The sequence below is a fragment of the Thamnophis sirtalis genome, unplaced genomic scaffold (genome assembly GCF_051295495.1).
Source record: "Thamnophis sirtalis isolate CommonGarterSnake01/CBP01778 unplaced genomic scaffold, rThaSir2_p1.2 scaffold_1, whole genome shotgun sequence".
Classification (NCBI taxonomy): Eukaryota; Metazoa; Chordata; class Lepidosauria; order Squamata; family Natricidae; genus Thamnophis; species Thamnophis sirtalis.
Window position 1 is genome coordinate 96,736,880 of NW_028261381.1, and position 24,939 is coordinate 96,761,818.

Here is a 24,939-nt window from a genome sequence, read left to right on the forward strand (position 1 = left end):
AGGGGTGGGAAAATTCCTAACGCACAGTTTGTTCTTGGGGGTGGGGAAGAGTTTGAAGAAGTAGCTTTCCAATTATCATAGTTACCCTTTGCTTATTACTGGAATGAAAAATCTGATGCATATTTTAGGCACCAGAAAACAACACTTAATTAATTGGCAAAACCATTTATTATATTTTTAGAAGTGTAGGAGAAAAAAACTAAAATACGCCCGCTCTCCCTTAGAAAGTAGTAAGAAATCACAAGGGAACCCCTTATAGTAAATTTCTCAAAAGCATTTGCAATGGACAATGGATGGACTTGCTTCTTCATATTCATCTTTGCTGATCCACATTTGCTGGAAAGTTGACAGAGAAGCTGATATGGAACCTCTAATCCAAACAGAGTATTTACATTCTGGAGGGGCAATTATCTAGAAAAAGTTTTTTTAAAAAGAAATGAATGCAAAAATCTGTCGATGATATCGCTCATAATGGTTAAAGAGACTTCTGTTTAATTTCATTTATAATTATTGTAGAAAATGGAGACAATGCAGCATGCAGTTATAATATGTACAATAATTTACAAGGTTCTACGGAAACCAAGACAATTGTTTAAAACAAACACTTATTAATCTACTTCTTGACAAATTCTGTGGTGGTCTTTGATTTATTTTTTTTAGCTCAGTTTAAACTGAATGATTTAAACAGCTCTAGCCCAAAAGCTCAGGGACGTCACATAAAAGCAGCCTAAGAACTCTTGAAAAGCAGCAGCTACATCTGAGTCTAACATGCCAATCACACTTGTGTTTTTCAATAAAACTTTGATTCTTTCTCCTGAGTGGTATGGCTGGTTTATACTACAAGTAGTCCTCAACTTACAGTATAAGCATTCATTTAGTGGCCCTTCAAAGTTATAACAGCAATGAAAAAAGTGACCTATGACCATTTTTCACACTTACAACCACTGCAGCATTCCTGTGGTCACTTGATCAAAACTGGCAATAGGGTCATTTTTATGATGGTTGCAGTGTCCTGGAGTCATGTGATCACCTTTTGTGACCTTCTGACAAGCAAAGTCATTGAGAAAGCCATATTTACTAAACAACCATGTCACTGACTTTACATCTGGAGTGAATCACTTAACAACTGCGGCAAGAAAGGTTGTAAAATGGGGCAAAATTCACTTAACAAATGCCTCACCTAGCAACAGATATTTTGGGGTCAATTGTGATTATAAATTGAGGACTATGTGTACCTCTTAAGATTACTGTATCATCCAGACCAGAGGTGATATTCAGCAAGTTCTGACCATTTCTAAGAACTGGTAGTGGAAATTTTGAGTAGTTCAGAGAACCGGTAAATACCACCTCTGACTGGCCCCGCCCCCATCTATTCTCTGCCTCCCAAGTCCCAGCTGATCAGGAAAGAATGGAGATTTTACAGTATCCTTCCCCTGTAATGCTCACAAAGCCACGCCCACCAAGCCATGCCACGCCCACCAAGCCATGCCCACAGAACGGGTAGTAAAAAAAAAATGAATCTCACCACTGAGATACCATACATCTCTATAAATAAGCCAGAAAACAAACAATATTCTCTAATTAAATTGCACCAGCACCCAGAATATGATACAGAAAGCCACAAACAACAGATGGGCATATCCTGCCACTTCACTCCAGGAAAGAGCTAACAGGCTTGTAGTTTGTCTTGTGATCCAAATCTATTCCTATATGGTTGGAAGATGGGAAGGGAAAAAAAGGTTATGGAAATTTTATTTTAAAAATCAAAAAGTCTTTTAAGGTATCACTTCTTGCTAGAGCAAAAGTGGCCTTCTTGGAAGAACAGTTTAAAGCTAGGTAGAACATTTGCTAAATGTGTGTATTCCAGTGTCAAGAAAGATAAGTGCATCATTAAGATGAATAGCAAGTGAGGTGTGTAAATACTTTTCATTGTATTAAAAATACAATAGATTATGATATCCCCAACCAGAGAAGGAACGTTGGTCCTACCTGAACGTTCTTCTCAGCGTGGCGCAGGACGGTCCAGGAATGGGTTGTTCAATCCTTATTTGCCCAAGAGACTTGAGTCAGAATTGAAACCATGTCTCCAGCTTCCCCTGCAGATATCCAATTCCGATGAGGCACAACTCCAACTAGAGAAACAAAGGAAGAACAGGTCCTGCCCACAGCATTAGTAGCCCCCGGGGACACGGACCTAACCAAAAAGAACAACTAGGGTGGAACCTGGACCGTCATGCACCACACTGAGAAGAATGTTCAGGTAGGATCAACGTTCCTTCTCCAGCTGATGTCCAGGAATGAGACATACCAAAGCGGCAGTCCTAGGGTGGGAACTCACTGGTTCGTGGCACCCGAGGGAGCATGTACTCCCTGCAGCACCCTACGCCCAAATGATGCATCTGCCGATGTAAACACATCCAATCTATAATGCTTAATAAAAGGTGATGGAGAAACCCACATCACAGCTCTACAAACATCTCCAATTGGGACCTGAGTTTTCCACGTGGCCGTGGTGGCCGTACTCCTAGTCGAATGAGCCGTTATCCCCTGTGGTACCAGTTTGCCTCTCTCATAATCCCTGGCAATACAAGCTCACAACCAGCGTCCAATAGTCGAGGAGGACACCTGTGACCTCATGGCAGAAGGCTGAAAAGAAACAAACAACATCTCCGTTGTCCTGGTAGGCACCATTCTCTTTATGTAAATACGGAGGGCTCTCCGCATGTCCAGCTTGTGCCACGACTTCTCCTTTCTATGAGAAGGGTTAGGGCAGGAGTCCGGTAGAATTAACTCCTGGCCCCTATGAAAATAGGAATTTATCTTGAGGATAAAGGCGGGATCAAGCCTCATTTTCCAACTGTGTTAGGTTGGAAAATACAAAGGTCCTCCCTGACAGAGAGGGCACCTAGCTCCAAAATCCTCCTAGCTGACATAATGGCAACTAGGAAGACCACCTTTAAAGTGAGGAACTGCAAGGACACAGTTCTCAGTGGTTCAAAGGGAGGATCCACTAGGACCAGGAGGACCGTAGACAAATCCCAAGATGGGAATCTGTGAACTACCGGGGGCCAAAGGTTAGCCACCCCCCGTAGAAATCTCTTCACCACCAGATGATGGCCCAGGCTTTCCCGACCATCCAAGGCCAGGACAGTTGACAGGGCCGAGACTTGTCTCCAAAGTGTGTTATGGGCCAACCCCCTATCGAGCCCATCCTGGAGGAATTCCAGGATGTTAGGGAGCAAGGGTCCCTAAGATCTTCTCCTGCAGGATTCTCCAGGGTTTGACAATGGACAGACCTAAGAGGTCCGCGAACCAAGGTCTGTGTGGCCAGTATGGGGCAACCATGATTACCTCCACCCCTTCCTTCACTATCTTCCCCAACACCCCTGGAATCAGTGGAAGTGGGGGAAATGCATAAAGCAGATCCGGGGGCCACCTGCTGTGTAGGGCACTGCTCCCCTCTGCTTCCTGAGTTGGGAACCACGTGAAAAACCTGGGCAGCTGGGCGTTTTCTGGGCAAGTGAAGAGGTCCACCACTGGCCATCCGAATCTCCTGCAAATCTCTTCGAATAGTTCCGGTTCCAGCTGCCACTCAGTCTGGTCCACCGTGGCCCTGCTGAGCCAGTCTGCTTGGTGATTGGTGTCTCCGGATATGTGTTCCGCCTTGATGGACAACAGGTGCCTCTCCGCCCAATGGCCCAGGCGCTGAGATTCCACCCAGAGGGCTCTGGAGTGAGCCCCTCCCTGCCTGTTTACATGCGCCTTCGTGGCCACATTGTCCGTCAGGAGTAGGATGTGTCTTTGCTCTACAAGGGACTAAAAGTGTCAAAGGGCCAGATGAGCCACACGCAGCTCCAGTCAGTTTATGTTATGTGTAAGATCCAGAGGGGACCAGCGACCCTGGGCCAGCTGTGTGCCCAGCAATGCCCCCCAGCCATACAGGCTTGTGTCCGTGGTCAGAGTAAGTCAGTCTGGCTCCCTGAACACACACCCATTGGCTAGCTCTGGGGAAACCCACCACCTTAAGGAGAGTCTCACATGGGGGGGTACTTGAACTTGAAAAGACAAGGTGCTGTGCTTGCTCCTTTGGTGCGGGAGCAAGAATCACTGGAGAGTTCTAGCATGGAACCTCGCCCAGGGAACAAGATCTATACATGAAATCATCTTCCCCAACAACTGAGATAAGGTGACTATGGGCACATGCCGTTCTCTCTGTACTTGGTTGACCAGTTTCACTAGACTAGCCCTGTGATCCTGGGACAGGAACACCATGCCGGAGGAGGAATCTATGATCGCTCCCAAATGCAACAGGCTGGTAGAAGGTCGCATGTGGCTCTTCTGGAAGTTTACGGAGAACCCATACCTCTGTATGGTCTCCACTGTCAGGCCTAGATCTTGAAAGGACCGGTCTGGCGACTCTGCCTGGAGGAGGATATCATCTAAATAACAATGAAGTCTGATGTGAACCGTTATGAGGTGAGCAGCCAGGCCTGCCAGGACCTTCGTGAAAGTCCTGGGAGCCGAGGCAAGGCTGAAGGGAAGAGCCCTATACTGGTAATGGTTACCAGCATAGGAAAACCTAAGGAACTTCCTGTGCTCAGGGAGGATAGATACATGAAGGTAAGCCTCCATCAAATCAATGGAAGTGAGGTAGTCACCTTCCCTGATACCTTCCAGAATGGAACAAAGGGAGGCCATCTTAAACCATTCCTTCTCCTTCTGTTTGTCCTCCTCCATCTCAGCGGCTGCAGTGCTCCTGGCTTTAAATAGCAAGGAATGGAACAAATTAGGAGGAAACAAACCGGCAAAGGCAGGGGAATCCGGTGCCAAACCTTCATCATCAGAAAGCTCCATCTCATTTTGTTCCTTCTCTTCCTGAAGTGAAATCTCGCTCCTCGGCGAAGGAGAGACTTCTCTCTGTGTTCTGTCTGGGCGAGCAACCAGATTCTGGATAAGTCTGCCTTGGCCTCCAACAGCTCTGCATCTGCCTGGTCAGGTGGGTGACCCTGGAGGACTATGCCATGTGCAATGGCTCGATGAATAAGAGATTGAATGTTATCAGGCAAGTCCTCAAATTCATCAATGTCATGACTGGGCCCAGGCCTAGGAGCCAGCGAGTGCCTGTGTCCTGGTTCAGGAGCAGGTATAATGCGTGGAAGCGGATGGTACTCACCTTCCTTGTCCTCAACCTCTGAAAGTGGGGTGAGATGGAACTGGCCCTTGGGGATCCAGAAATCCTTGAAAGAGAAGGGGATGGAGAAAGTGGAGCCACCCTTAGGAGAGGGGGACCTCACCATGACAGAGGAGCCTTATCTCTGCCTCCCTGCCTGGACTTCTCCCCATCTCCTGAACCCCCTTGCCTGGGTGGGCTGTGCTTCACCAGTGGAGAAGGATCCTGGGGGGGACCCTTTCTCTTCTTGGAGCTCTTCGAGGGAGTTGCCGAAGTCACCTCAGAGCTACTTTCACCGAGGGAATCAGTCATGGAACTGTAGCGATCTCTGGCCCCACTCTACCCAGTTCAGGAACCAGCACAGTAATCTGCAACTGTTCTCACCAGAGCCGGCACTTGCAATGAGCCTCGTGATAGCGAAAAAAGGGAAACAAAATGGCTGCCGACCATTTGGCCCACCAAATGCTCAAACAAAATGGCCACTGCCTCATGGCCACTAACAAAATGGCCACCACCATGAGGTCCTTCCCAAGATGGCTACCACCCAATAAGGTCTCCCAAAACAAATACCGTATATACTCGAGTATAAGCCGAGTTTTTCAGCCCACTTTTTGGGCTGAAAAAAGCCGCCTCGGCTTATACTCGAGTCTACAACTGGATCCGGCAGTGCTGTTGCCTGTTGGAGGAGGAGGAGGCGAACCAGCCTGCCATCGCCAGCCACCGCTAGCCCTGCCGCTCTTCCCACCCCGTTCCAAGCCCCACAGTCCAGCGGATGGAGCAGCGAAGCCCCGGGGCTTCGTTGCTGCTCCCCGGATTTTCTGCACGGGGATCCCTTGGAGAGGGGATTCCAGCCTGCCATCGCCAGCCACCGCTAGCCCTGCCGCTCTTGGTGGGAAGAGCGGCAGGGCTAGCGGTGGCTGGCGATGGCAGGCTGGAATCCCCTCTCCAAGGGATCCCCGTGCAGAAAATCCGGGGAGCAGCAACGAAGCCCCGGGGCTTCGCTGCTCCATCCGCTGGACTGTGGGGCTTGGAACGGGGTGGGAAGAGCGGCAGGGCTAGCGGTGGCTGGCGATGGCAGGCTGGAATCCCCTCTCCAAGGGATCCCCGTGCAGAAAATCCGGGGAGCAGCAACGAAGCCCCGGGGCTTTGCTGCTCCATCCGCTGGACTGTGGGGCTTGGAACGGGGTGGGAAGAGTGGCAGGGCTAGCGGTGGCTGGCGATGGCAGGCTGGAATCCCCTCTCCAAGGGATCCCCGTGCAGAAAATCCGGGGAGCAGCAACGAAGCCCCGGGGCTTCGCTGCTCCATCCGCTGGACTGTGGGGCTTGGAACGGGGTGGGAAGAGCGGCAGGGCTAGCGGTGGCTGGCGATGGCAGGCTGGAATCCCCTCTCCAAGGGATCCCCGTGCAGAAAATCCGGGGAGCAGCAACGAAGCCCTGGGGCTTCGCTGCTCCATCCGCTGGACTGTGGGGCTTGGAACGGGGTGGGAAGAGCGGCAGGGCTAGCGGTGGCTGGCGATGGCAGGCTGGTTCGCCTCCTCCTCCTCCAACAGCACTGCCGGATATCCGCCCAACGCTGCGGGGGCTCTAGCGGGAGCTTTGGCGGCTTCACCTCAGCCGCAGCGCTGGGCAGCAAATGTGCTGGTGCTGTTGGAGGAGGAGGAGGCGGCGGCAGCAATAGCACCTGAGGACAGGACAAGAAGCAATGGAAACTTGTCAGAAGGAGACTCAAGCTGGAAATAATGAGCAATCTGACCGTAAGAACAATTAAAATCCTAGGAAAATGTCCTTTCATGAAAAATTACTTTTTCAGTTAACTCTGCCTGACATTAGTTGGGTGAACAGAAATATTAGTTGGCCAATTCTAAAAGGGAGCACCAGAAAGAACTTAAAATATTTTTTAAGAGAGCTGGGTTTTTCATTTATATTATATGTATGAACAGAATTAACACAAATTGCAGATACCAATCAAACATAAAGAAAAAAAGGATGAAATAATGCTCATTTTTAAAAACTCAGTGAAAATAAAAACAATATACCAAGAAGGTGGCATACTGGTTGTGATTTGATCTCTTCGGGGGATCCCGGGGATCCCCTATACAAGTATTTTAATATTGCAGACTTGCAGTATTATAAGTCATACTGATATTATAGAACACTTTAATTAAGCGGGTCCCTTGAATAAACATAACTTTGAGTTTCAAATAACACTGATTTTTTATTTTTGAAATTTACCGTAGCTGCTGCATTTCCCACCCTAGGCTTATACTCGAGTCAATAACTTTTCCAGCTTTTTGGGGTAAAATTAGGTGCCTCGGCTTATATTCGGGTCGGCTTATACTCGAGTATATACGGTAGCTGCCCCAGAGCCCCAGACTCACGAGGGAGAAGCCTTTGGGGAAAACCAGCAGTGCTGGTGAGCAAACAACCCCAAGAACGTTCAGTCAGCATCGCACGCCCCCTTGTCATCTCTCCGGCTACGTGGGAATGCCGGCACACCACACACGCGTTCCCTGCACCAGCAGCCTTGATGTCCGCCTGCTGCAGCCCCTGAGAACCAGCGGCAACACAGGGAAACCTCCCTGGCCTCTTACAAGCCAGTAATTGAAATCAAACCAAACGGAGCTGCAATAGACTCCGATGGCCGGCACAGCTGCCTGTTTACTTGTGAGGAACCTGGGAACCTCCAGGAGAATCCAACCCACACAATTCACTATCCTAACACAAGCAGGTGGGAAAGAACTTGTGAGCCAAGTTGAAACACCTTCCTTCCGCTAATAACATTAAAGATAAGTGAAAGAAAGAAATAAATCAAAAACTCTTCTGAGGAAGAAACCAATTTTCACTCACAGTTAAAAAAAATTACATCTCTTTCTGGGCAAGACTGAGTCGGAAGTGGATATCTGCAGGGGAAGCTGGAGGCGTGGTTTCAATTCTGACTCAGTCTCTTGGGCAAATAAGGATTGAACAACCCATTTCTGGACCCTCCTGCACCATCAGCTGCAGAATGTATGCCATTGATTCTGATTTCTATCTCTTCGATATCTGCATCTTTCTTCATAAAACCTTTTATTTGTTTCTTTCAACAGAAACCAGATAATATATGAAAACAGCATTCTTTCCTAGGTAATATTTCAGGAATTAATTATTAAATATCTGTTGGCTGAATACTAAACATAATATTTACTTTAATTTTCATAGTACTTGGAGCCAGTGCTGTGATTTCTTTCTCCATATGATCATCAATACCAGGGTACCTGGTTGTTCCTCCAGAAAGCACATTATTGGCATAAAGATCTTTACCGATATCAATATCACATTTCATGATGCTGTTGTAAGTTGTTTCCCAGCAGATTCCATTCCAATAAACAAATAAAATTAACGGATCAAAGATTTCAAATTAGACTGCTTTTCCAAATCGGTGCCAAGAATGTAGTAGATGATTATATATTGTTTGATAATCTATAATAGTTTTCAGCCAAATGCATGATTTCTTTTATCCAGTTTATAAACACATCCAGATTTTATTTGGATGTCTTTATAAGAAAGGCATTTAAGGATGCCTATTGATATGATTAAATAATCACAGGATTTATATCCCAGCAGTCTACATATAGACATATAGATAAATTTCTCCCTGTCTTCTGTCAATTTGAGAATCTACCAATATTCATGTCAATATAAAAATCATATCCAAAGGTATTTTTTTAAAAAAAAAACTCTTACACTGTTCCTGACTATAAAACAAATAAGCTATGCAACAATCACAAGGCAGACACATCCACAGGTTCACTAAGACATTCAACAAGAGCTTTAGCACACTTAAAGCATAAATGAGCTATGGTGGTGCAGTGGTTAGAATGCAGTACTGAAGCTTCTGCTGACTGCTGGTTGCTGGCTGAAGTTCAGCGGTTCAGATCCCACCAGGCTCAAGGTTGACTCAACCTTCCATCCTTCTGAGGTGTCTAAAATGAGGACCCAGATTGTTGGGGGCAAGAGGCTGACTCTGTAAACTGCTTAGAGAGAGCTATAAAAGCACTGTGAAGCGGTATATAAGTGTAAGTGCTATTGCTATAAGGAGTTTTGTATCACATAACGTCATCTTTGTTCCGCAGAGTAAAGCCACACAAAGAAGGGGAACATGTCCAGGCCTACCTATGAACGATGGCTGGAAGAGAGTTTCAGGTCATCGAAATCTTTCATTGTCAATCGTGTTGACTTGGCCATTGGGAAGTTCGTAGCTCTTCTCCAAAGAAGATGAAGAAGCAGCAATAGCCATTTCTTTCTCAAAATCCAGAGCCACGTAGCATAACTTTTCCTTAATATATCGCACAATCTCATGCTCCGCTGAAAATAGCCAAAGAAATATTCAACACGGAGAACAATTGAGACAAGATTGAATAGGGGGATGAAAGGATTATGGTAATGTTAAGGAGGGACGGGGAGATCTGTAACTGCAAGGAAAAAAGGCATAAAGTTGGTCATGAACAACTTTGGTTAATCTAAAACATCAATAATGCTTAAGTTTCCAAGTAACATTTTTATTAATACAGATTAATGAAAATCTTTTGATAAGAAAAGACAGGTAGCACTTTATGCTGTTTTTATGGATAATATTGTGGACAAACAAAGCAGCTTTAACAACAATGCTGATCACTTGTAGTAACAAAAGAATATCCTCTCTCTGTAAGAATTTTCATGAGATAATCAGTGAGATCTCTTCCAGACAGATCTAGTCTCATGATAGCATGTGGCAGGGTATAACCTTCATACATAGGTACATTATGTATCACGCCATCTCCAGAGTCCAGAACAATTCCTATGAAAGCAGAAACTTTCATAGGAAGAGCCTTCTCTGTTGCTGCTCCGGCCCTCTGGAACGAGCTCCCCGTGGAGATCCGGACCCTTACTACCCTCCTGGCCTTCCGTAAAGCTACTAAGTCCTGGCTGTTCCGACGGGCTGGGGGCTGTTGAAGCATCCAGCCCCATTTCAATTGTGAATGTTGTGTATTTTTAAATTGTTGTTTTGTCCTATTTATCCCCCTTTCCCTGTTTTATTGTGAGCCGCCCAGAGTCCTTCGGGAGTGGGTGGCATACAAAACTAATAAAACAAACAATAAACAAACAAACAAACAGAAATAGAATGTCAATTTTTTTCATTGCAATCCTCACTCTTTGCTTTTTAACATTTTTGTCTCTGAAAGGAAAAATTACAGGCTTTTCCCCCCTTGCATCTAATCGTCGCACAAACATACCCTTAGAAAATCCATTTTCTGCCATATTCCCATAAGGTTGCTTTCATTTCATCTCCAGCCCATAAGTAACACAGTTTTAAATCATCTGAATAATCAACTGGAATTAAAGTAATTGTAGCTCCTTAACCTGGCACTATCCAAGAGAAACTGAAGGTATAAACATAAGATCTTTCACACTTCGACACCCATTTCCTTGGTGATAAGTGAAGTGATTGGAAGTGACTAAGACGACAAACAAAAGAGGCAAAATATATATCAGTTTATGCAGAAGCAGAAAACCTGCAAGATTTGGATGGTGCCAAAGATCTTTCATAAGATCTGATTCTTCCCTTGGGCGATGGGCCAAGATACTGTGTGGGCTCATGATCAGGACTATGATTATGTGGTTTATGAATCATTCTTAGTGAAATGAGTTGTTTTGCTTGTTCTTAAATATTAACGATTCCTTTTATTGGACTGTAACCACCCAGAGTTATACAATGTACTGTATGGTGGCCATGTAAGTCAAATAAATAAACAATAGGATCAATATCATATTGATATGCTTCTCTGCTGGTTCAGAAATGGGTGAATGGCTCTTTAGTTCAGACCATCAACTCTCTCTCCCTATTATCTGTATTCTAAGTGGCTCTTTCCTTCTGCAGAGGGAAAAAAAACTGCTGACCAGTAACAGCAGCAACTGCCTCTCCCTTGGCATTGAGTTTAAATTTCAATCATTTTTTCATTTTAAAAAAGGGATCTCAAACAATTTGTGAAGATTCCCAAATGCTGATGTATCAAGATTTAGACCGATCTTCCAAACCTGTACCTCTTTACAGAATAAAACACAGCAACTTTTCCTAAGACAACCAACTTTAATGTACATAGAAGCCAAGGGCACAGGGTAGGAGAACGAATGATGTCTGCTGCTGCAGTTACAAATGATGTGCCCTTCACATGTAGGCTATGCATCAAATGCTCAGGAACCATTGGCCAAAAAATGAAAGTATTGATTTAATTATTTACGTAGGTCAAGTAGCCTCTACTGACCAGTCTCTTTGCTGCTGTTGGCACAGCTCACCATTTCATTGCAACCCCTCAGACTGGCTATCACAGAGTCAGGTGGTAGAGATGCTGGTTTGTCAGAAAATAAAATATCCCAAATAGTGTTTGCTAGTATCCCTGTTTCTATAGCTACAAAATGACGTACTCAAGCCCTGGACATAAAGACACTTTATTGAATATGTGTAAATTAATTGTGTTACAAATATTCAATATATCAGAGTATGAAAATACAACACATCCTAATGCAATTGTAGACGAGGACACATATTTCTGTCTATCTTTGTTAAATGATTTAAAGTAATCTTGGAAAAAATGATAACGTGCAATCCTTTCCTATAGTCAAGTTAGTTGAGATACTCTGCTATGTTCAAAGCAGAGATGGGTTCCTGCCGGTTCGGCCCAATTCGGCCCAATTCGGCTGAACCAGTAGTGGTATGGCAGCCTGGGTTGCCAGAACTGGCAGTGATCCAGGCCTGCCATGCCCCTGAACCGGTTCTCTGGTCGTTGCTGTTGCCGCCACCATCTTGCTTTTGAGTTCTGTGCATGCGCAGAACAATTTTAATTGAACTGTGCATGTATGCACTGTACGCATCCAGCACGCACGTATGAGCAAAGCATGCGCATGAGCACAACAGCAGTAAAACCAGCCAGAACCCATTCCTGGTTCAAATACTATACTTATATTGCCATTTGTTTCATCCTTGCTTCAAATTATGTTTCATATTTGAATATCTAAATTTATTTAATTTTATAACATTGCAGGTAAGAATAGAGACATTATATCATACCTGAACATTTGTTTATCACAATATCACTGAGGATGGGGTAGATTTTATAAAAATAAAAGCTTCCCTATATGAAATCAATAAGGAGTATTTTCTCATAAAGTTTGGTCGGATAAAAATCATTGTACTGTGTATCAGTGCTCAATGCAAGAGAAAATGGAAAGTGATGGATATATTCATAGACATACATTTTTTAAAAAAAAAATAGAAACTACAATCAAAATCTATTGGTAGTTTGTCCAGATTCATAGGAGGAGAGAACAGCTTGAATGGCCACGTAAATTGCTGGTACTTTGAATGTTTCAAATATTATCTATAGGTGAAAAGCATATTAGCAACTCCGAATACGGAGAGAGAACAGCCATAGTCCTACACTAAGACATGGCACAGAAATTATCTTAAGAGCATACAACTTGGAACAATGGAATTATGTTAAAGGATGTAAATTCCAGATAAAAATTAGGAATAAAAATTCTAACACTATGAGCAATTTCACAGTAAATGTAATTTCAAAGGAAGATGGTGAGAAACCTTGCACTAATTGTGTTCTAGTGAAGGCTGGATAGCTATCCACGGTTCCACCACAAAACCGCGCTCGACTAAACCACGTCCGACTAAACCGTGTAGCTGACATCATCAACAGGGCGACAACAGCGCGGAGACAGAAGCATGCTGTAAACCCTAAACCTAAAATTAACACCTATACCTAAACCTAACCCCCCCTAAACCTAATCCTAATCCTAAACCTAACCCTAAACCTAACCCTAAACCTAACCCTTAACCTAACCCTAAACCTAATCCTAACCCTTAACCTAACCCTAAACCTAACCCTAACTCTTAACCTAACCCTAAAGCTAACCCTAAAGCTAACCCTAAACCTAACCCTTACCTTAAATTGAATCGGCTTGCTTTCAAAGCGCTATTTAAAGCGCCCTTCTTTCTCCGCGCTGGCTGTTGTCGCCCTGTTGATGACGTCAGCGACGCGGTTTAATCGGGCGCGGCTTAGTCGAGCACGGTTTTGACGGGTCATGGCTATCCACACAGTTGCTTCCATTTGGATTCCAGCACTAAACAGAGGATTGAATCAAGGCCCATGTGCCTCTTCAAGCATGATGATTCCAAGAAAGAGGAACAGTTTGCTTTCCAAAGCACACTGAGGCAACAGTGTGTGTGTGCATTTTTATGGATAAAATATCTGATATATTGTATCTGTTGTGTTATTTTATAATTGATTATTTTAATGTTTTTATGTAGCAAGCCACCCAAAGTCATTGATATAAGATGGGCAGCAAATCAATTTCATAATAATAAAATACCCATCAGAAGAGATTAATTTCCTATGTTATATATGCAGGGACAAGAATTATATGTAAAGTTTAGCCATAATATGACTGGGGAGGAAGAAGGGGGCTTTGTAAAGTGTTCAAACTACCATATACATTCTCAGTTAGCATCTCTTTGTGGACATTGGCTTGTTTCAACCAGCATAACAAATTATAACTTATTTTCTATTTGTTTGACTTGTTCCATCTATTCTTCTTTTTCAGAACTTATCTTGTTTCTTGCTCTGTGGTTAAAACAAACTCTGTTTGGTGTCAAGGATAGGAACAGTCTATCCTATGTAATAATGCTCATCTATCTGTGTGGAAAAAGTAGTTTGACTCAAAGAAGTAGGATATTAAAAACTTGCCACAGGCTAGGATTTAAATTAAGGAGGTGACATTACAAATATGGCAAGATAAGAACTGATTAATCAAGAAAATAGATCAATAGAACTTTATATCAGGAATAAATACTGCTATTGATGGCATATCATGAAATTATATTTCTGTGGTTATTGCATGACAATTTTCTTGTTTAGAAGAAAAGCAGTTCTTAATTTGAGAAGAAACAATATCCAAATAATTATGTGACTCATTTTCTTTCGATTAGCCTTGGGATTTAAAGGAGCTTCTGTGAGCAGCACAGGATGCTCTTCAGGGGCATGATACCAAATCTAAAAATGGCCAAAAATTTTTTATTGTGCATCGAGTATGGAGAATGACAGATCAATGCAAAAATGCAAAATGGAATGAAAATGGAAATTCTTACCAACATTTGAATTTGCACTAAGGGGTCTATACTTCCATCTTAGCTGACTCAATTTTACAACATTTCATACAATTCCATTGTACCACTGGGAAGTTGCATATTTCATTTAGTCCCAAACAAAAACTATTCAGGCATTTAATATCCATATCACACGAGCATGACAGATACTCCCAATGCCTTGCAACAACTACGAAAGGAAATCCTTGTGCAGCACTCTTGCTGCAAGCAGTATTAAGGCACAACTCCTTACGAGATTGATATCATTTAAGTGACACCAGGCGAGTAAGACATAACCAGAACATCCCTGAAATTTTCCTTAATATTCTGATAATATGGGCATGTTTTCATATACATTCTGCAGTAAATGCTTCAAACAACCATGCTTGAAAGCTCTGTTACAGAAACCTGAATCTGAGATTTTTGAAATTTTTACTGCTTCAAAAATTTTCATTACAGTGACTTTCAGGATCCTCCATAATGGAAAAAGTTGCCCAAGGGACTTAAGGGTAATATATTACATACTAAATCAAAGGCTTGTCTCCTATTCATATATAATGACTAGGCTCCCCCTATTTTGTGTCTAATTTTTCACATTTTATAAATGCTAAAGGGAAACCATTCAGTTTTCCACCTGCAATGGCATTTCAAAACTTAAAATTAGATGTAAGGAAGAGCTAAGAATGATTTATACGTGCTATGAAAGAACAATGAAGATTAGAAATAATGCCACGTTCTTTTCCTTTCTCTTTTGTGCACCACATATGTTGAATGCCACTCTGAGCAGATGAACCCAGATCTAGACTCCATGGTTTTGCATTTTATGTCTCAACATTAATTTAGCATCATGTGACAGCTCCTACAAGAAATCTGGCTACAGCACACAAAGGTGTGCACAATGTTTCAAAATTGCTCTAAGAACAGTTGTTCTGTCCTCACTGCTTCATTTCATTTTGTGCATACTATCATTCAAGTTGCCAACTAGATCTTTTGGAGGAGAGTTCCTGCTGTTGAATCTGGGATGGATCAGAAGTAGAGCCGAAGAAGCTTCTTGGATGAGAAGAGAAACGTCTTCAAAGAAAAACCAGAAAATCCACTTGTCTCTTGAAAAAGCACTTTTGAGACTCTTTCACTTTTGGAACTTTCATATAATTATATTAGAAGAGATGAATTTGTTGTGGGGCTACATGTGAAAGTTTAGCTAGGGTGACAGGTTTTGTTTTAGTTTTTAATACTTGTGTTTTTAATATTTTTTATGGTACGTAGATGTTGTTTTATCTTTTGGTCTGAGACACCCGATGTTTGGTATGAGTTGGGTGGCCAATCTGAAAAATAAAATAAGAAAAGAAAAGAAGATCTTTCACAGATTATTGAACATGGGTGAAGATGATGAAACAAAACTCCGCCCTTGTGAATGAAGGCAGAGAGGTGAATGCTAGAAGACCTTGAGAGAAAGAGATGAAGTCTTGCTAGCTACCCTCCTTGCTTCTCAGCTTTTAATGATTTAGCATATTTGGATAAACACAGCTGGTAATTTCGGGAGACAAAGCATCGAGCAAACACAGCAAAGAATGTATCACAGATGCCACCTTTTAAACTTTAGAACTACTTGACAACACAGGAAATAGAAATGAAAGGGTAAAGGGGGAATTACAGAGAAGTAGTGGGAATAATTAGGGCTTTGAACAGGATCAAGTGAAAAGTTATTTATGGAAAAGCTATGCTACCATCTAGAGGACAAAGTTTGTCATTCCATTCCCCCCAGCCCATCCTCAAAAAAAGCAGAAGTACAGCATATCTGTGGAGATTCTCCATAGAGTGAATCTATGCATAACTGGAGAAGCTTCTTTGATGAGAAGCAAAATGTTTTCAAAGAAGAAAAAAAACAAAGCCCAGTTGCCTTTTGGAAAAACACTTTGGGATAATAGCATGGCAGTTCTCGGAATTAGCTAAAGGGGCAAAGAAAGGACGAGGCAGGTTCTGAAGGCCAAGGGAAGGAAACTGTTCTGACTTAGGCTTCCCAAGAGCATGAAGTAACTCCTTGTCCTGACAAAAAACCCTTTTATTAATTTACTGTGAATTCTGCCCAGCAAAGTCTTTCAAAGGTGGATTTACATCACAGACCTTATCTGACTTGTAGAGCTGACAGGTTGATGTCTGCAAAACTTGGCAAGGAGTCTCAGAGAGTCACAAACCAAATAAGGGAACTAATTGTCTCCTGCAAACTCCACTCCCCTTTCCCTCCTCTTTTATTTCCTCTGGCAAGGGCCGTTCATCTTCTATCTGTGGCCTTCCTCCCAAGTCGACTCCTGTTCTTTAGCTGTTCCCTTTGTCTGGCAACTCTATGCATGCACACACTGGGAACAGGCTCCAGCTGTTTGTCTGCCTGACTGATGTCTGACTCTGAAGGCATCTGATAACTGGCATATGGTGCTGGGCCCCTCTCTGCCTCCGACACAGAGCCCTCATCAGAGCCTTCCCCAGACTCCAGGACTGATCCATGTTCCTCCCCAACCTCCTCACTGTTTGAATCTGTTGCCAGCTCCGCACACCGCTGTTAGGCCACAACAGAAACTAAGAAATTCTCATCATAGCCTCATGATTTCTATAGAGTGTTTAGTTATGACCCTTCATGTGAAAAACAATTTCTCTAAGCGACTTCTAAAGTTCTGCTAAAGCAATCGCATAAAATCAAGCAAGCAAGCAAACAAAAATATTTATGCCAGAACAGAGCACACATTCAGTCTGGATCTCTACAAAAGTTTCAGCATGGAAGCAATAACTTTATATCGGTTATTGATTATGTCTATTCCCTATCATAGATATGCTCCCCTTATCCACATGGGATCTTGTTTCTTCACAGAGCAGAAATACAGGCAAACATACAGCAATATGCACGCCTAGCACTTCCAGCTTCTTCACACAAAATGGCCTGTGATGATCTTGTGTGTGGGAACAACATATCCACAAAAAGCATGACCTCAAGAAAAAGCAAGGTCTCCCCCCACCCTCATTGTTTTGGTAGAGAAAGGAGACTTTATATTGTACAAAAGAAACTCTCTGGTTGGTCCCAATGCAGAAGAATTAGCTATCTCGTTGATGCAGATACCATGTTTCCCCAAAAATAAGACAGGGTCTTATTTTCTTTTTGCCCCTGAAATAAGCACTCGGCCTTATTTTTGGGGAGGTCTTATTATTTTTGAGATGCAGGAGGCGGCGAGCGTGGTCACCTCATGGCTGATGTTGTGTTACAATACTTTCAAGGAGGCCTTATTTTCAGAAGAGGGCTTATTTTAGGCGCATGTGCTCAAAAGCCCATTTGGGCTTATTATCCAGGAAGGTCTTATTTTCAGGGAAACAGGGTACTATTACTTGACACTTTAAAAAGTAGAAAATCATAGGGAGTCACAAAAAGCACTCACCTTTTGCATGTCATCCCCGTTTGTGATAATGCCATGCTCAATGGGATATTTCAGGGTCAGAATATCTTGTTTACTTTGTGCTTCATCCCCAACATAGCTATCTTTCTGTTCCATCCCTATCATAACTCCCTGCAAAACGTATCAATCACAGGAAAACTTCACCATTAACACTGTATCACAAGAGTGAGCAGGAAGAGCAGAAGGAAGAAAATCATGAGGTAGAGGAGCAAGTTGAATTACACTCCATGGCACCACGGAGGCCATCCCTCATGAACTGCCCGGCCCGGCCCCCTGTTCCAGGGAGGGGGTGAAATTGGGGTGTTCAGCCGCCCCTGGCATCTCTTCTAGGTCCCTATCCCCTATCTCCCCCTCTCCTTTCTTCGCCTAGGCTGGGCGCCAAACGAAGGAGACGCGTCTCACAGACTCTGGTTGGGAACAAACAACAATAACAAATCAGTTCATTGCCTTAAAGAGCTAGAAGCTCGCAGGAGTTGTTTGTTTGCAGTCACAGATCCCGCTAAAAGGAACACGCAGAGACACACGCACACCACACTTGAACAGATTTCCTTAGCAAACTCAGGATGCCCAGATAAATGTTCCACATCTTCAAGATCAGTTCTCCATAGGTTGATTGAAAAAAAGCATGGGGGGGGCCACCGGGGGAGGCAGAAAATCCACATCAAAATAGCAGCATCCCAGCAAAATAGTCCAGCAAGGGCGGCTGCTGCTTTTGATAAACCTGTATTACCGGGGGAGCAAGCAAGGGATTGAAGGGGCAATGGATCGAGTCCTGCCACTCTTAGCAGAGGTAATGGAGCTCAGCTCTGGTCAGCCCCGTCCCAGTGGGTGCTGGAGGCCATCAAATCGGGAACTCTACTAAGCGAGCCGCAGAGGGAAAGCGGGGCTTTTCTGATGTAAGACGAAGCTGCCTAGATCAGCGGGTCAACTGCTGTTCTTTCAGAAAGCGGTGAAGTTTTTTCTGTTCGTGATAGAAAGAAATTATATTTCTAGCAGACTCCAGCAACCCATTGCCTGTTGCACTGTTTTGTAGTACGGACAGCCCTTGACGTAGAACCACAATTGAGCCCAAAATTTCTGTTTTTAAATGAGACATTAGTTACCATAAGTGAGTTTTGCCCCATTTTACCACCTTGCTTGCCACAGTTGTTAAGTGAATCACTGCAGTTGATTAGTTAGTAACCTGGTTATTAAGTGAATCTGGTTTCCCCGTTGACTTTGCCAAGGTGGCGCAGTGGTTAAAATGCAGCACTGCAGGCTACTGCTAGATCAGCAGGTCAGCGGTTCAAATCTCACCGGCTCAGGGTTGACTCAGCCTTCCATCCTTCCGAGGTGGGTAAAATGAGGACCCAGATTGTTGGGGGCAATATGCTGACTCTCTGTAAACCGCTTAGAGAGGCCTGAAAGGCCTATGAAGCGGTATATAAGTCTACTGCTATTGCTATTGCTATTGCTATTGCTATTGTCAGAAGGTGCAAAAGGGGATCGCTTGACCTTGGAACACAGCAATGGTCATAAGTATGAATCAGTTGCCAAGCATCTGAATTTGGATCATATGCTCATGGGGACACTGCAAAGGTCGTAACTGAAAAACAATCATACGTTTTCAATGCCATTGCAACACTGAATGGTCAGCAAGTAAACTGCGGTAAGTCAAGGACTACCCGTAGTATTATGTATGTTTGCCTTGAGTTATCTACAAAGTAATTGTTCTGACTCCCCTCTTTGCTCGTTCAGAAACAACAGCCACACACAGCTTGCAAAGGAATGTCTTTATCAATCCCGGCTTTTGCCGGCTGCGAGCCCAAAATAAACATAGATAAATTCTCTGGCAAAAAGTTAAACAGCAAATGCAAAAACAAACTCTCACAGCAAACCAGGTTTACATAAAGCAAATCACTTATCCAAGTGCTTTGAATCATGAACACGAACTAGAACAGGAACGGAACGGAACTAACGAATGAACGACGTTGACTTCTGCAACTAGGGCGTGGCACCATCAGTCTTTTATCCACAGGAGGAGATCCTTAACGAACCCCAGCTGCTTGTTATCTTCTCCCGTGAACATCCTGAAACCACTCACAGGAGATTTCTGTGTCGGTCTGATAGCAGCTCCAAAGGCTCTTACCGAGCCACAACAGTAATAAAGGTGGAATAAAAATGTAATAAATAAAATCCACTACAAACTTCTTGTTCCAGCTCCCTTTATTCTTTTGGCCTGTGCCCACTAATAGAGAAATCCATTGAATAGTGAATGTGTATTGCACAGCCATAGATGAGCAAAGCAACAAAGAGGAAGTCTCTAGATTTTCCTATCCATACCACATGCTATGAAGGATAGAAGATAATGTCTCTGAAAAAGTAGATATTTATCTATTATTTATTATTAGATTTATATCCTGTCTTCCTTTGCACAACTCAAGGTAGCCTTCCAGTGCTCCATCTCCTACTTTTCCCCAACAACAACCCTGTAAGGTGGATTTGGACAAAGGAGAGTGAGCAGCCACAAGTTTCTCAGCTGGTGTTCATGATAAGATAGAACTAGTGGTCCCTTTCCTGCTTTCTTGTCTATCACCTTAACCACATTATGAGATTCAGAGCTTGTGATTCATTTATCGTACAGTAATACTCTGCCTAAAGAAGTATTTACATAGAATTAAGTTCTATGCATTACTTTCATTGAATTGGTTCTGCTCCCCTGGATCTAAACCCATTTGATTAATTGTAAGCAGTATTTTATCATAGCGAAGGATACAAGATATAGTGCCAATAATAAAATGGGTGTTTATATTTGGGTACATATTAACTGCACCAATTATGCCATCTTTATAAAAATAAAAAGTACGCTGTGAAAAATAACAAGAAGGCACATCCTGACAAGGCAGACAAGAACCTAACTTTTTTCAATCAGTTCGTGACAACTTGCAAAAGTGCCCAACACTTTCACACATGTTTTACAGTGCTTCCCAACAAAACACTGGTGGTTTGTGTGCATCATACAACATTTCATTGCTGATTGCTAAGTCTGGAAACCCACATACTATTGGTGAAGAACTCATCCTACCAGCCATTAGTGAGGTTTTGAGTACTGTTTTGCATAAGTCACCACCTGATATAAATAAGACAATTCCTCTCAGCAACAATTCAGTGCAAAGAGGCATAGATGAAATGGCTGAGAATGTGGAAGATGTATTGTGCAGCATACTACGGACAACAGACTTTGCATTACAGCTGGATGAATCAACTTTGCCAGGCAATGAATCTTTGCGTCTTGCTTATGTGCACTTTATTAAAGATGAAAGTTTGACTCGAGTTGTTATTTGCAAGGCAACTAAAAACAGATACTAAAGGGGAGTCAATATGTCATGTTGTTGAGCAGTTTTTCAAAGACAAGGAAATGGCACTTACCAACATACTAGCTTGTGCAACTGATGGAGCACCATCAATGACTGGTCGCTACCGTGGATGTGTTGCTTACTTGAAAAATGCAGTGCCAAATGTCTTTACCATTCACTGTGTCATTCATCGCCAACATCTGGTTGCAAAAAACCTCAATGATCACTTGCACAAGTCTTTACACACTGTCATTACTGCAGTTAATAAAATTAAAGTACATGCTCCCAATGATCGACTATTGAGAGAGCTCTGTTTTGAGATTGATGAAGATTTTGATTGTTTGCTGCTTGATACAGAAGTTAGTTGGCTATCAAAAGGCAACTGTGTGAAATGCTTTTACAGTCTTTTTGACACTGTTGTTGTTGTGGAGTTTTTTGAAGACAAGAATGCTTTGCTCAGTGGTGAACTTAAAGAAATCAGGCATGACACTGTTTACTTATCAGAACTATTTGCTAAGTTCAGTGAAGTGAATTTGCAGCTGCAAGGAAATGAGGTCAATCTTATTAAGACCAAATCTGTCATCTCTATGTTTATTTCAAAGTTAACTCTATTCAAGCGCAATATAGGCCGTCGTGAGCTATACCAATTTCCGAGCTTGTCTGAGCTAGAAAAGAAAGGTGGGATACAAGATGATGATCTTCAAGTTTTTTGTGACCATTTCGAGATGCCGCATAAAGATATGTCTGACCAATATTAGGATCTTCTTTGGATGGAAATTCCAGATTGGGTGATAAATCCATTTTCAGATACTGAGGATGATGGGGTAGTAGAGGAACAACTCATAGAGCTGCAAAATGACATTGAGCTGAAGCCAAAGTTTAAGAAATTGTACCAAGAGTTTTGGTTACAGAAAGAAATTTTTGATCGCTATCCTGCACTATGGACAGTGGTTAAGAAGCTCTTTGTTGCATTTCCAACACCATATTTGGTGGAATGTGGCTTCAGTATGGTCATCCAACTTCTCTCCAAGCAAATAAATCAACTCCAATTACTGAATGTGGCGATTTAAAACTCCTGCTAAGTGACTTAAAACCAGACATTGGGAAACTGGTATCACTTCATCAAGCCCATCCATCACATTAAGAATTTACTGAATAGTGAAGTAGTTACTAAATTTTACTAAGTTACTAGTTGCTAAGGTTCTTGATAAATAACTATCAGACTTTGAAAACCTGGTATCACTGGATCATGTTCAACAATTTTGTTGAATTAACATTAACTAAAAAGGTTTTTAAATTGGATTTTGAATAAATGTGCAATTAATTGTTACTGTTTTGAATTTTACTGTTACTATCTTCCTTTCGTCGTGCAAACCGCCCAGTCACATGACCCCCCCGGCCATGCTCACCAAGCCACGCCCACATAACTGGCAGTAAAAAAAATTGAATTCCACCACTGGGTGGGGGGCACTAAGGATCAGTTTGTAGCACCAAGGGGGCGGTGGACTGAAAAAGTTTGGGAACCACTGATCTAGACAATAAAATTATAAAACCATTAGAAAATAGGTCAACATGAATGTACAGGTAGTCCTCATATAACGTCCACTCATTCAGCAACCATTCAGGATCATGACACTATGGAACTAGAGTTGCTTGTAAAAGTTCTTATAATTGTGGCAGCATTCCCACACTTGGCATTCATCTGATCATTATTTGAAACCTTCATCTTCTAAAAAAAGTCAACGAGGAAGCTGGCAAGAGATTGCAAATGAAGATCATATGAGTGCAAGATGTTACAACCATACTAATGATGGAGCTGCCAGAATTGCTGTCATAAGTTAGGGTGGTCATGTGACATCACACCAAAAATATATGCTGCTTAGCAACAGTCCTAATTACTGTAAACAAGTGAAGACTACCTGTACTATATTGTACGGGACCAATACAAATTCCATAAGGTATGGGTTTCAAACTTTCAAATTTCAATATTTGATTTACTTCAGTGGGAAAACGATCTGCTACATCACACTTTTTCTAATATTTTTTTTCCAGGCAAGAGGACTGCAACTGATGCAATTACCAGTATATATATACTTGTCTGGAAGAGGTTCCATGGAGGATTGTGGATTGCACTGCTAAATAAGCATATAAGATTGTTCTGTAACTCTCACATTAAAATCAACAAGATTTAATGTTTAATTATACCCAAATTCTATGCCATACATCAAATACTCCACAGCAGCTCTCATCAAGAGGTAATTTACTTTTCAACTATCCTATCTTTGCTTTTGATACACATTTAGAATTGCTAAGTCTGTTTTGCTTTATTTTAGCTTATATTTTAAAATACTGATTTATTTGATGTTGTGATGTTCCTTCAGGGGTGGGTTCCTGCCAGTTCTAAACTCTTCTATAGAAGAGGTTCCACAAATCTACCGTGCCGTTTAGAACTGGTTCCAGCTCCCTCCCCCCGCCTGTCTGCACCACGCTTGCCCTGCCCGCCGCTCACTGATTGGCTAGTTCACCAATCGCCCTGCCCACCTCTAAGAATCCTATCTAAATCTTAAAGTCTTAAAGCTGTTAAGTTTGAAGATCCCTCGGTTTTTTTTTCTAAAGGGTTAGGGGTGCAAGGGTCTTGTAACTTGACAGCTTTAAGACTTGCATACTTCAATGCCAGAGTTCCTGAGCCAACATGACTGGAGGAGGAATTCTGGGAGTTGAAGTCCACAAGTCTTAAAGCTGTCAAGTTTGAACACCCCTGGGGTTTTTTTTTCTAAAGGGTTAGGGGTGCTAGGGTCTTGTAACTTGACAGCTTTAAGACTTCCGTGCTTCAAATGCCAGTGTTTCTGAGCCAACATTTTGGTTGCTAAACAAGAGTGTTTTTTAAGTGAATTTCACCACATTTTACAAGTTGGCCCTGCCCACCCAGTCACATGACTTCCAAGCCACTTCCACTCAGTCACATGCCTCGCAAGCCACTCTCACCAGGTCAAATAGCTGGCAAGCCACTCCCACAAAGCAGGCTACACCTACAGAAGAGGTTCTAAAAATTTTTGAAACCCACCACTGTGTTCCTTTGATTTTTTTTTTTAATAAAACTATGTTGATTACATGGAAAATATTAAACAATGCTATTACTATACCGTATTTGTAAACTATGTTATAAAACATAGTTATAGTAGCTTCTCTTTTTTAAATGCACATTCTAGGATTTAACATGCAGGTGTAAAACCCTGAAGACCATTCATAGAGACAATCTCATGTTTTGAAAACTATTTTTAATCTATAAATTTTATTCTGTTTCCTACAGGCTGCCTTAATCAGTTGATTGCAAGTGACTTACATGTCATTATTTATCTTAGATGATCATTCATCTTGTGAAGAGAAATGACTGCCCTATGTTTTATACATTATATTCTAGTAATTGGTATGCAACATTGATAACATCCAAGAATTAAAGAATATTTTATTCTAAAATATTTTGTACAAAGTTCTATATCTATCACTAGGAACTACAGCCATTTGGCTCAAGTAACAGAGGCTGAGTAGGACAGTAATTGCCAGGAGTGTAGGCAAGTAAGGTAAAATAAAGTCAAGATGGAAGCTGAAACTATATATATATTATTTAAACTGATCTGGTGCTGAGGTCACCCAACAATAGATGGAAAGACAGCCCATGGAGTATCATCCCCTGCAAATCCAGCCTTACAAAGTCCAGAACCATTATCATAAACAAGAGCTGTGGTTTCATCATCATCACCCATGACTCCTCACTATCCTTTCAGCAGAAATCAAGGAAAAGAAATAGGTCTGAAATTTGGGGAA

General features: G+C 42.4%; 1 protein-coding gene and 1 pseudogene across 1 annotated transcript; one reads left to right on the forward strand and one right to left on the reverse strand.

The window, feature by feature from the left end:
• Window positions 1-267: 267 nt before the first annotated feature.
• LOC106541664 (actin, alpha cardiac muscle 1-like) lies at window positions 268-24,878 on the reverse strand. The gene is made up of 7 exons (XM_087704283.1): window positions 24,746-24,878; window positions 17,762-17,886; window positions 14,098-14,247; window positions 12,482-12,564; window positions 9,812-9,988; window positions 8,355-8,526; window positions 268-411 (listed from the first exon to the last, which is right to left on the reverse strand). The coding sequence occupies exons 2-7, from the start codon at window positions 17,882-17,884 to the stop codon at window positions 268-270; spliced, it is 849 nt and encodes a 282-aa protein (XP_087560409.1). The 5' UTR covers window positions 17,885-17,886; window positions 24,746-24,878.
• On the forward strand, window positions 18,540-22,184 carry LOC148049626 (zinc finger MYM-type protein 6-like; annotated as a pseudogene).
• Window positions 24,879-24,939: the final 61 nt, after the last annotated feature.

Coding starts and splice junctions, on each gene's coding strand:
- LOC106541664 (XM_087704283.1), bottom strand. CDS start 17,884: ATGATAGGGATGGAACAGAAAGATAGCTATGTTGGGGATGAAGCACAA. Junction 12,565..14,097: donor TTCTTCTAAACAAGAAAATT/GTCATGCAATAA, acceptor TTTCACCTATAG/ATAATATTTGAAACATTCAA. Junction 8,527..9,811: donor ACTACAAGTGATCAGCATTG/TTGTTAAAGCTG, acceptor TGTTTATTGGAA/TGGAATCTGCTGGGAAACAA.